Source organism: Pongo pygmaeus, chromosome 8, assembly GCF_028885625.2.
Source record: "Pongo pygmaeus isolate AG05252 chromosome 8, NHGRI_mPonPyg2-v2.0_pri, whole genome shotgun sequence".
Classification (NCBI taxonomy): Eukaryota; Metazoa; Chordata; class Mammalia; order Primates; family Hominidae; genus Pongo; species Pongo pygmaeus.
This window is the reverse complement of record NC_072381.2, coordinates 110,457,177-110,470,568: the sequence shown is the minus strand read 5'-3', so window position 1 is coordinate 110,470,568 and position 13,392 is coordinate 110,457,177. Positions and strand designations below refer to the sequence as shown.

At 39.4% G+C, this 13,392-nt stretch overlaps 1 protein-coding gene across 1 annotated transcript in view; it reads right to left on the bottom strand.

Moving 5' to 3' along the window:
• SORCS3 (sortilin related VPS10 domain containing receptor 3) overlaps nt 1–13,392 on the bottom strand; it is a 631,488-nt gene that overhangs the window by 112,042 nt on the left and 506,054 nt on the right. Inside the window, exon 9 of the mRNA XM_054436019.2 lies at nt 6,527–6,706. Within this exon, the coding sequence (XP_054291994.1) occupies nt 6,527–6,706 (180 nt within the window). The remainder of the gene's footprint in view (nt 1–6,526; nt 6,707–13,392) is intronic.

Here is a 13,392-nt window from a genome sequence, read left to right as displayed (position 1 = left end):
GAAAAAAGTCCCTGTGGAGTCTCTAAGTAGCTGTCCTTCTGGCCCAATAAGGGTCACTGAAGGTCATGATAAAGCACAGGGAAGATGACAGGCTCTAGGGAGAGGAAAGGCAAGGAAACATCAATAAGATGGGCAAAGAGACCAGAATACTGAGGCTGGCTGGGAAGTTTCTTTTTTTTTTTTTCAGATGGAGTCTCACTCAGTCACCTGGGCTAGAGTGCAGTGGCACCATCTCAGCTCATTGCAACCTCTGCCTCCTGGGTTCAGACAACTCTCCTGCGTCAGCCTCCTGAGTAGCCGGGATTATAGGTGACCATCACTACACCCAGTTATTTTTTTCTATTTTTAGTAGAGATGGGGTTTCACCATGTTGGCCGGGCTGGTCTCAAAATCCTGACCTCGTGATTCACCCGCCTCGGCCTCCCAAAGTGCTGGGATTACAGGCATGAGCCACCGCGCCCAGCCTGGAAGTTTCATTTTATCCATCCAGGTATACTGGGTCCAGTTATTTAGTCACTGAAGAAAAGCAAATCACACCCGCGATGAGTTACCACTAAATCCCCATCGGAACAGCTACACACACACACACACACACACACACACACTCTCTCTCTCTCTCTTTCTATCTCTCTCTGTCAAACCAAGCAAGTGTTGCTGAAGATATGAAGCAACTGCTACTCTCATACCTTGCTGGTGGAAATGCAAAATCCCACGGCCACTTTTGGAATAATTTGGTTGCTTCTTGTAAACATATACTTACATTCAACTCAGCAATCTTACTCCTAAGTATTTACCCATGAGAAATAAAAATCTATGGTCAAGAGAATGTTTATAGAAATTTTATTCATAATCACACAAAATTTTAAAAAGTAACCTAAATGGTCTTCAGCTGGTGATTGGAAAACAACCTCTGTCACAACCACACAACAGAATGCTGCTCAGAAACAGAAGGAACCGATGTATTCAACAATGTGGGTGAATCTCAAATGCATTATTCTAAGTGAAAAAAAGTCAGACCGAAAAGGTTACCTACTGCATAATTCCATTTACTCACCCTCTAGAAAAGGCAAAACTAAAGACAAAGAGAGGTCAGGTGTGTGTTTGTCAGTGACTTTGGGGTAGAGAAGGGTGGACTACAAAAGGGCAATAAGGGAATATTTGGGGTAATGGAACTGTTCTATGTCTTGATTGTGATTTGTGCACACATTTACACACCAGAATGCACAAATCAAAACTCACAGAACTGTATACTAAAAGGGTAAATTTTACTGTACATAAATTATACCTCCATAAAAATGCAAAAAAAAAAAAAATGAATAGTGAGAAAAGCCTAAGTGGTTTGTCAGGCAGACATGGATTTCTTGAAAATTCAGCACCACTAGCTGAATTTAGAGCCAAGCCACTAAATTCTCTGCATCTCTGTAATCTCATAGGCACAATGAAGAATGTGATATTGTGAGAGATAAATAAGAAAAAAAATATAAGTTGTTTACGACTGTGCAATCCAAAACAGTAGCCACTGGCCACACATGGCTTGAAATGTGGCTACGGGAATGAAGAAACTAATTTTTAATTTTATTTCATTTTAACCAGTAGAAATTTGAATTGAACAACTGATACCCATTTCAGTTACTGGCAAACTTTTAAGTTTGTTGAGAAGAACTTGGGCATGTAAATCTTCTTTTTTTACTGTAAATTTATGAAATGTTAAATACCGATCAAGTATTTCTGGTGAAAATTTAGCATATAAGTTGAGATTCATGGGACATGTAAAATACATCCAGGATTTTGCAGACTTATTACGAAAATTAGTATGGAAAAATATAAAATAACTAAATAATTGTTTACACTGAACATATACTGAAATGACATTTTAGATACTTTGTTTAAATAAAAAATATTATTACAATTAATGTTGTCTGTTTTTTACTTTATAAAATGTGGGAAGCAGAAATGTGGAAGCGTGTATGTAGCTCACCTTATGTATTTATTTGACAGTGCTGATCTAAGGCATTGCCAGGTATGCTGTGGTTATTATTGTAAGGAGTTATAAGTTAGATGCAAAATATCCAGAAGAGCATTGAAGAAAATGTATCACACCGGCAGCTCAGAGAATGTTGCCATAGTATAACTGCGGGTGTTGGAAAGAATATTTGTTTCTTGATTTATTAGGAAGAGTAATTAAAAAGAAATGTAGTTTATAGCTGGGGATGTGAAGACACTGCAATAGAGCTCTATATGAAAAGAGTGTTATGAGAATAATGGTAAGCACACACAATAGGCTACATTCACTGTCAATACCAGCCTTGTTTTGCAGCAGTCAGCTTGACACCTCAAAGAAGAGATCGATTATTATTTGGCCTTCTAGTGTTATTTTCTCCCCTAATTATGTAATTATAGTCATGACAATATTGTACTTTGAAGCAGGAATTTGAGAAAGAACAAGCAGGAGAATCTCTCTACAGCAGGAGACAACTCCAACAGATTTGAAATGGAAATTATCTCAGCCTTGTTAGATTTTGGGGAGTTCAGTGGGGTTGATCTCCATTGGTCCAAGGATTTTTCAGTGCCAAGACTTGCAAGGGGAATTCCCAAATAAGTTCTTGCTTTCTTTGTCTCCTCTCCATTACCAAGAAGAGGCTTCAGAGGTCCATGCAGAAGACGGAGTGATATACCTGTGGCTTAAGTGGTCAAGGTCAGCCTAAGCTACCTGATATCTGAAAATTACCTAAAGACATCTCTGAACCTTTGAGTCAAGGGGAAACAGGTGTAATGTCCTATTCTAATATAAAGTTACAAATTAACCGGGCACAGGGGACTACATCACACGTGCAAATATTTTCTGGGTATGTAAATATGAGGGGAAAAAAGATAAAGAAATACTAGCCCATAGCATAAATGCCTGAATCTTCAGTCAAGCTTTTTACCAGTATATTTACAATCTTCATCCCCACTGCTCCACAAGGCCACCCAACATTTCATAAAATAGGATCCCTACTCATTCGACTCTGGTTCTCTTCTTCTTTTCAACAAATTTGTCTATAATTAAGCCAAACTCATCTATAAGTCTCTCCAAATTCCTCAAGTTAGAATTATTCTTTTGTGACTCCACAACCTGGTGGAATCACACCTCTAATACAAGTTAGACTGTGATAATTACCCTAATAGAGTCACTTGTATCATTCCAGTAATTATGAATCTCATGCACCAGTCCTAACATCATCAAACAAAATACACTCCACAAAGTGTGCTAATTTAGCTGAATTGAATGTGAAAACTTACTGGTTTTCTCAGTTGCATTACTCAAGGGCACCTGGAGTCCAGAAAAGTTGTAGTCTCTTTGCTGGCCATATGGTACATAATCACAGTTTCTGTGAGAATTTCCAGTAAAGAAGTTTAAATTCTAATGACCCCTAGAGACCAATTAAATTGAGCTTTATCTCCAAACCACAGAATGTATCTCCAGGTGCAAAACAGCATTACCCTCTAAAAATCTTCAGTATGGTCACGGTCTAGATAATGTCAGGTTCCAATTTATTCACTTGGTATTACATGTTTTCTAGAATCTGAAATTCAGCTATTTATCCAGCCCTCATTCTTGTCCCTGACAAGCATCTATTCCACACAATTAGCCTGGCTAGCTTACTTTCTCACAAATCAGCACCATCCATTCAGTCCTTGGCTCATTCCATTCCTACATTTAGAATGCATCCTTCTTCTTCACTATTTCCTCCCCAGGGCAAAAGGACTGACAGTCAGAATGGTAACGTTGAGAAAAAGAACTGCTTCTTCTTCTTCTTCACTATTTCCTCCCCAGGGCAAAAGGACTGACAGTCAGAATGGTAACATTGAGAAAAAGAACTGCGCATGTACAGCTCATCCCCATAGCCCTGCCCCCTCTTTTAAGGATCTGCCTGCAAAGATCACATCCTTTTTACATCAATGCTGTGGTGGTCATAGGAACAGGCTTCCATAAGACAGTCTTTGATTTATCATTTCTGCCTGGGACTGAATGGATGAATTCAATTCTGGGGTACAGCATTATCAATCCCACTTCCTTGTGCATAATTTTTAAAAGCAATAAAGCTGCGTTTGATATCCATTTGTCTTGCCCTTTGTTGCTGTCCTAATCGGTTCCAGCATTGGCCAGGTAAATAAGGAACTTTGTTTACTGACCCCCTCAAAACCCAACAAACTAGATTGCAAACTCTCTGAATGTAAAAACTAAGTCATAACTCTCCCGCCTTCCCCATGGGCTTGAACACAAAGTAGGGGTGCGATCAATCCTGCTAAAATTGAATGGAAAACAAGATCAAGAAAGCTGTTTTTTTTTAAAGTTGCCCTGTCTGTTATGTCTTCTCTATAGATGCAGCGACACCATGCATTTTTTTCTTCAGTAAGACTGAAAACACAAGACCAACTTCAGTGGAAAGAAAAAAATTGCATGTATCTGGGCATATTCTTCATTTTGACTCATGCTAATTCCATATCACTGTGTCACACTGTTGTAAATGACCAAGGAGTTTCAGGCACCCCTTCTTAGAATAAGAGCAGCATAGTGGCAAACTCACCCACTGTACCAAGAGGATCAGAGACACCAGAATTTCTTGACTACAAGGTCATCTGCAGCAATGCCCACCCACCCCTATTTGGGTCTGATCACAGGGACATGAATCATAGTCTTATCTCTACGGCTTTACTTGTACAAACAGGAACTTGGAATGGCCTTAGTCCTGGGAACATTAATCCAAACCCTCCCACAAGATGTGACTTATTGTCCAACAACAAAGTTATATTTCTACCTCCTGGTATGATTAGAGGCATAGAAATGTAAGCTTCCCAAAAGTATTTACTCCCCTTAGTCATCTCTACTAGTCTCCACACCTCTGTAAAACAATCTGGAACATTTCCAAAACTGGGACCTTGTTGTTTAAGGGAATTATTTCAGCACTTGTCAGTTACTCTCTAGGAAATCAGGGTATTTCTACTGATTTTGCTTTCTACCCAATGACATTCACTCCTTGTTTTAAAATGTACATTCATTTGCCCCATGCCTTTATGTTATCATCTCTCTGCCTAACAGAACAGATGCAATCTTAAATATTTCTACAATTCTCAGTGTATTAGTCCATTCTCACACTGCTATAAAGATATTATGAGACTGGGTAATTTATGAAGAAAAGAGGTTTAATTGACTCACAGTTCTGCATGGCTGGGAAAGTCTCAGGACACTTACAATCACAGTGGAAGGCAAATGGGAAGCAAGGTATGTCTTACATAGTGGCAGGAGAGAGAGAGGAAGTGAGGAAGTTTCATACTTTAAAACCATCAGCTCTTGTGAGAACTCACTCACTATCATGAGAACAGCATGTGAAAACCACCCCTATGATCCAATCACCTCTCACTAGGTCCCCCCCTCAACACACGGGGACTACAATTCGAGATGGGATTTTGGTAGGGACACAGAACCAAAACTTATCACTCAGTAACTGAGTAGCCAACTTAGATACCAATTTAGGGCTGCTGGGACTTTGACAGGCACTGCTTAGAGGAGACCACTATAAAGTAGAAACCCATGCATGTAGCCACTCCCACTCCTCAATAGGAAAACCCACAAGGGAACAGCTCACCCAACTCTGAGGCCACCACCCAGAATAGACAACGTATCTCTTTCTGTGAATGATCTCAACCATCACAGTCTGTATGGGTGTGGCCACTGGTTACTGGTGAATATTGGACAATGAGACACAGCTTCATTGCTCAACTCAATCCTTCATATCCAGGTGGTCAGTCAAGTTCCTTCACTGGGTCCAGGACTGTCAAAGGTCACATACTGTCACTATAAAAGGTACCACATCTTTTAGGTCACTGAAAGTAGTTTCTTTTTTTCTCTCTTTCTCTCTACAGTTACTACATGGAGTCACTTGGTTTCTTAGTAAATTATTCTTTAATTAGTTATCACACTTTTTAACAAGCTCAATATAAGTGACATACTTATGTCAAGGCCAGTTTTTTACCCTGCATAGATGTTGGCATCTGGTGGCATCTTAGAAAAACTCTCATTCCCACCACTGATATTTGCTTTTATTTTCCCATAAGATTTGTTCATAAAACAGGACTTTCCAAATAATTTAAGGCACATAAATAGCACTACTCCCTCCATTCAGGGTCCATAAAAGCAACACAGAGTTTACAAAGCTACTTAAAAAATCACCTAGGCCAAGTACCTTAATTTCTGTCTAGTAATCAATTGTTTATACATACAAGAATACTAACTTTGTTCAGTCAGCCACTACACTAGATGCAGTATATCCATCATCTCTCATCTCACAATAATCTCTTTGGTAAATATTTTATCTCTATTTTACTAGAATTGAGGCATATAGAAGTCCCTTGCCCAAAGTCATACAATTGCCAAGTGGTACAGCTGGAATCTGAACCCAGAACTCCAGTGCTTGTGTTTATACCATTAAAACTCATGAAAAAGAGAGACAGACACAAGGGAAGGACAATTTTGGCTACATACCTCATACAATTCAATTATGATGTTCCCCATTAGACCTCTGCTGCTCTTGATGTTCTCCATGGCCAGAGTGAAGTAAATCCCACGCGTGTCTGAGATGTAGAGGTTGTATGTGTCGTTCTGGTTCCATTCTTGGACTGCTGCAAATACTTGGTTCTCATCTGTACTGATGATGTGCATGTCCTGAAAGAAGATGGAAGGCTTGTAAGGCAGCAGATCTCCATATCTCTCTGCCCATTGGGATGCCAAGTAATTACCATGACTTATGAAATTGCTGAGAAAAAGCTTGAGTTATAGGCAATGTTAAACAATTCCATGTTGAACCAAGGCTATAAATTATGAGCTTCATGATTTCTATTCCTTGCTAAGTGACAGCAAAATGGGTGTTAGGGGCTTTTGTTGATATCGTTTCCCATGGCTTTCAAGGATTCATCTACTTTCATTTTTTATTGTTATACCTAAAATTTAAGAGTTAGTGCCAACAGAGACAGACACCCTTGCTAAAGGAAGCTCACGCATGCAACGAAGACAGAGTCTATCTTGTCATTAGATATTCATTTATGTTTTTAAATTCTGTAGTATGGTGGTTTACACACTTTTCTTTAAAATCTTCGGAGTCGTGAGGATTGCCAGAAATGTGGCATGGAGGTATAACCAATGAGTGGGGCTCTAGACCTGCAATCCTGTTTCAATCAGAGCAGAACCACTTGCATCTGTTGTATACAGTGGAATTCTGTGTAATATTTTAGGAGCAAAGGGTAATGGAGGTTCTGCTGCCAATGAAAGTATGTTGAAGATCACTGATACAGAGAAAAGGATACTCAACCTGGAATTTAATGTTCTGGGTCAAAATATAAGCACGGCTGTAAGTAAGCTGCATGATGCTGAATGTGTCAGTCTCTCTGAACTTCAATTTTCTCACCTAGTGAAGAGGTTGGACTACCAAGAAAAACATCTCTTTGGGGACTATCCTAAGCCATCTAAATGTATTTTTTCAATTAAAAATGAAAATAATTTTGTGAGGGAAGTGGTATGATTATTTTCATTTTACTGAAGAGCAAACTCAGGCACACAGAAGTTTACCAGTCTGTTTCAGATTCTATGGCCATCAAATGGAAGAACCAGGTTTTAAACCTCTGTAGTCTGACTCCAGCATAACGGATGGTTTCCAGTCACTGGATATATCACCTCTAGATTAGAGATTTCAAACTGATGACTCATGAAGTAAATATGAATCACAAATGTTTAGCTTGGCCATATTCTGTACCGAAAACCAGAGTCTCTGGTCTTTCAGATGGAGTCAGGACCCCAAGTTAGGGTCTCAGCCCTCTATATTCATATATTCTTACGGTCTGCCACTTACATACTGATGTTAACTTCCTGGTCCCTGACATCACTTTAGTTTTAATCCCAGACTGGATCATTTTTATTTTTTTAATTAAAAAAAAATTTTAAAGACAGGGTCTTGCTCTGTCTGGATCATTTCTAAAATCAAATCTAGTAGTTTACAATGCCAAATAATTTACAGAAGGCTGTTTGCCTGTGTAGGCAGGCACTGTACAAAGATTATCACAAATTTAAGCCCTTACCTAGAGTACTTACACAGTCAGGAGGACATGGATAATCATTTGCCAAAAATGGAAGTAGTTGAAAACTGCATAAACATACTGGTGTATATGCCAAAGAGTAATAGATAGCAGAAGGAAAGGCAACCTTGTTGCTGTGATGGAAAGCACTGGTAAAAGGATGATGGGGGAGTGGAGCTGACTGTAACTTAATAATCAGGCAGGGTCTAGCCTTTACTGTGTTTGACCAACCTTTCCTAGAAACCGTTTCAAGTAAAAAGAAACAGCAATGTCTGTAATGTCAGCACCACAGAGAGCTCCTCCAAGATGATTTATAAAGGAGTAAACCCATTTGATTTGGACAACCTGGAGGTGAGAGAAGTAGAAAAGCAAGTTCTGGATCTTTTTATTGAAGATTCTTTGTCAAATCTCAGCCTCTGGCCTTGAACTCTCTGGGTCACCTTGACTAAGACCTCACTTGCTCATTTGTGCTTAAACACCTTGTAGAATTATAGGTTCCTGTTGAGCTGCTTGAAAATGGAAAAAAAGCTTACTCTTAAAAACCATGTGATGAAATCGTGTTGTGTTGGTGTGGAATGAATGCCCAAGAACCCAGTAGGAGGGGAAATCACAGCTGCAGGAAATACGAATTAAATTCACTTACCCTGTTAAAAATGCAATAGAAATGCCTGGTTTTTCCCAGATGTTTTGGTCATAAAAATGAATGAGCTAAGTTATTTTAGACTAAACTAATGTAAAAGAAATGGAAAAAGAACAACTTAAAACACCAGAGCATGGTCAGGATTAGAGGCAGCCAGGTTCGCTGTGAGTGCATATTAGGTTAATGCTGTCCTGGGGCTGTGTCACCTGGTGAACAAGTGCTCCAGGCTCTGGAGTAAGATTGCTCTCTGGTAAGAATTCTCCTAAGAATTCTGAGATATCTGTTTGATAATTCCTTAATTTGCCAAAGCTAACAAATGACATTACTAGGATATAAACCTACAATTTTATCTTAATTTAAAACTAATCTTAATCAAGAAGCTAACTTTTAAACACTGTATCAGTGGGGATATAACTTTGGTGTGCATCAAAATGACGTAGCAATCTTAATAGCATGCAGACTTGTGCTAAGAACATTAACCTAAAATGCACATACAGCAAACCTGGCTGCCTCTAATCCTGACCACTGCCTGAAATTATAATTCAGTATGTCTGGAGTAGACCCTTAGATTCTTCCATCTGAACAAGCCCTCCAGATGATTCTGGTGCATCTAAGTCCAGGGAATCACTCTTTGAAACACTCTGAAATATATAACCTTTGTCTAAATAGGTCTTTATGGTTGAATGGGGTCAACCAATAATAACTAGAACATTCAGTCTTCAAGAAAAAGAAAAGCATAATTAGCTAAAATTGGTCCAACAGAGGCCTGAACAATAATGAAGCTTATTTCTTAAACTGAGTTACCTCAGTTTAGCTCCATAGCATATGTCATTGCCTTACTTGTTGGTCCTGAGAACATGCAGGGAAAACTTTGGTGTTAAAGAGAGAAATCCAAGGAGGGAAAATGCAATAAGAGTAAATTTAGACTGGGACTTTACTAAACTTGGAACTTGAAAAGCATCAGACATAATCACATACATATTTATATTTGGAAAGCAATTATAAATAACATTCCATGTCTGCCCTGCCAAGACAATAATTTGGGAGAGTTATGATTGCTTTTGAAAACTAAAACCTATGACTTCCTAGGTGAACAATGGTGAAAATACTTCACTGATACTGAAACATTTTCTTATAATCTAGGCCTAATGTAACTTTATTCATTATATAAATACCCCTGTTATTAAGCATCTGCCATGTGTCAGACAACGGAAATAGAGAAAAAGTAAAACCTGCCCTAAAGAAGTTGTCTTCTGATGGTGGAGACATCACATACTCTAGTGGCCTTTCTCAAATTTGACTAAGTGCTATGATAGAGGTGCTAAAAATGGTAACTGGAGTACAAATGCTTACAGGTGACAATGAGGATGGAACAGTTAAGGAAATGTGTGGGAATCTGTATCGCATAAAAGCAGTTTTCCTCTGAAGGAGGTGAGGCAGACAGTGGGTACATCATAAGGGGAGCTATGGCACACCTAACTTTTGCCCAAAGAATAGCACAAAATTATCACAAGATTTTAAGCAAGAGAAAGGCATGATTAGAATTGATATATACAGAGATTTAGTTAGAGAGGATAGGGATCCCTGCACGATCAAATTAATTGCGGAAGCACTGTGAAGAGAAGACTTAAGAGGGGCAATGCTAGAGGCAGGGAGAAAGGCTTAAAAGGTCCCAGCAACAGTCCAGATAATAACTCAGGAGGGCCTGAACCAAGGAAGCCAGTTCTCCATGAGGTCCCCAGGAGACAGACTGGTGAGATAGCAAGGAGGTAAAACCTACAGGAGGAGAAGGGAGTAAGACAAATATATAATGCCTCAGATAACGTGACGTATGAAACTCCTCTTTTCCCTTATAGCACTCATTACAATTATAATTAAATAGTCTCTTACATAATTATTTGTTTGATGTCTCTCTCTTTCATTAGATTATAAGATCCCAAAGAGCATAAACTGTGTTCTCTGATGTATCACTTTATCTCTAATACTCACCAGAGTATCTGGCACATGGTAGACATCCAACAAAAGACTACTGAAGAAATAAATGGAGTATATAAGTAAACATAGTTGAAAGATGGGATATAAGGACTATAAAGTACAGACTAGAAGCTTAGTTTCCAACCTTGGTTAAATGGGATATCTTTAAGAGGATCTACATCAAATAGGCAGTTGGATATGTGGTCTAGAGTTCAATGGAGAGATATGGGCTGGGGTTGTAGATATAGGAGTCACCACTATTGAAAAAAAGTGAGGGATGAAGTCACCCAGGAGCCATGCAGAATACAAGAAGAACTTAGGAACACCAACATTTAGAGAGTGGTAAGAAGGGGATCCACAAAAACAAATCATAAAAAAAAAACTACCAAAGGGGAAGAGTACCAAGTATGGATTATTTTCATCAGTATCAAATGTTCCAGAATGGTGAAAAGCAATAAAGATGTAGAGGCATCTATTTGATTTGGCATGTAGGCGGCCACTGTAGCAATGGCTAGGATTTTTAGTGAAATAGTGGATAGATGGATGTACAGGCAAAGAATATACAGCAGTAGGTTGAAGTGTGAATAGGAAGTGAGAAAAGAGATTAGAATTACAGATAACCCTTTGAGAAGTGTGGCCATGACACAGCAGTGAAGGATAAATCAGTATTTGGGGAAATGTAAAAACTAAGGAAACAAAGGTTAATATCACTGTTATTATCATTATAATGAATTTTCTAAGACATATTTCCCTTTCCTCTCTTTTATTATTCAAAACGGAATTAACTATATTCTACTGTCAAATAAAAAATGAACCCAGACTTAGGTAAGAAGAGATTTTATCTGAAAAGACTTGCAATACCTGCAAGCACCTTGAAGTGAAGGCAGAAAAGAATGACTTTTATGGGAAAAAGTAAAAGAAGACTAGAAACAACTGGGTGTGAAAAGTAGAGTGTGCAGGTGGCATGATCGAGCAATTGAACAGGAAATTTTCTTTGGGGTCAGCTGATTCTCAGAAGGGCTGTTAAGGGGGGCTGTTCCTCATTGCCATGCTTGCTTCAGCTTACACAAGCTCAAGAGTGGGTCAAAGTTCAGGGGCTTGAGGAAACAGAAAAGCTGGTTTTAAGTTTGAGCAAGTCAAATTAGCAGGCATTTTGACCAGATTGGCCAGTAGGACAACATTTTAGCAAATTATTTATGAGAAAAAGAATGGGAATCTGGTCTTATTATAGGTAAACAAGGCAGACGTCTGAGTCTTATCAAGTCATATGGAGAGAGGGGGTCTGCAATAAGCCATTTCCCAAACATGAAAGGGTGCAGAATTTCTTAACCTTGGCTGTTTTCCAGGAGCACAGGGCTCAGGCAAAGATCAACATTTTTACTTCCAACCTGAATCCCATACAGAAAGAAACAAAAATATTTTCTCTTGTAGAAACAATTTATTAGAGTAGTAAGTTAAGAATAAGTCCAGAATCTAAGAGACAAAAGAGGGTATATCAGGCTCAGCGTGGTAAAGTGAGGGTTTAAGGCAATATTGAGTCCAAGGTCAGTCTGGGATGTGATCCCATTATGAACACTGATCTCCATGTAGGACAGGTTAAGAGCCTCGGTATTATTTCCCCCCCGACCAAAACCGTTCCTTAGATTTGTCGAACACTTCACACTTGAATAACAATGAGCCATTCATTAAATCCTCACAACACTGTCAAACAATATTGTCCCCATTTCACAGATGTGAAGACCTGGGCTCATGGATAAGTAAGTGGTAGAGCTGGAATGAAAGCTCAGGGTTTCTGCTCATAGGCTCACCTATCTTTTCCCTAGGTTACCTGCTTCCTATCACCTGCCCCATGCCCTCTGCTGCTGTGTGCTTTTCATGCCTGTTGGACTAAGAGCACCAACCTGATGCCCAGGGACTGAGTTATGGAGGGCTCAGCACAAGGCTGCGGCTCCTAATAATGCTCCTCGTTGTTAATGGCACTCATTTCATTCTCTGCCAAACACTCCAAAGCTATGGAGTACCCCAGGAGAGCATATTCTGAACATGTAAGCTGGGAGCAGAGGTGCGAGGGCAATGATGATAGGGAGCTTTTCATGCCTTTGTTTCTAAGCAAGTCACCTAAAAGCATCCACAGCACTGCACAGAACAGCAACACTTGCTTAAAAGCCATTTTCATTTTTAAACAATGGAAAGAACCAATCTCCCTCCACCCTCTCTGTCCCCACCTCTTCAGCTTTGACTATGAAAACTTGGGCCAGCACTGGCTAATAAAGGGGATCGATAACCATCCAGCTATTTTCACAGCAGCCCTCATATTAATGAGAAGCTGCTCTGGATGAGGCTCTATAAAAGGGACTAAGCGGATGGCATTCCACCACAATAAATTGCCTCGGGTTGCTAATCATTAACGGAGTGTTCTAGGGTTGTGATCAATTCAGGGCCTCATTTGTCCCCACCTGCAGCCACACTGTCCAGGGGAGTGAATGGTTTGTTTTCCTGAGAAGGTTAAAAATACATAAAAGATGCACAAATACAGAAACCAAATAATCCCTACCTCAGGGAGATGGCTTGGAAAGTTCCCTAAACTCATTTCCTAGGCTTAGAAACATGGGAGACCTTCCGGTTACCGTAATGGGGCATTCTCCTCTAGAAAGAGCATAACTGTGAAT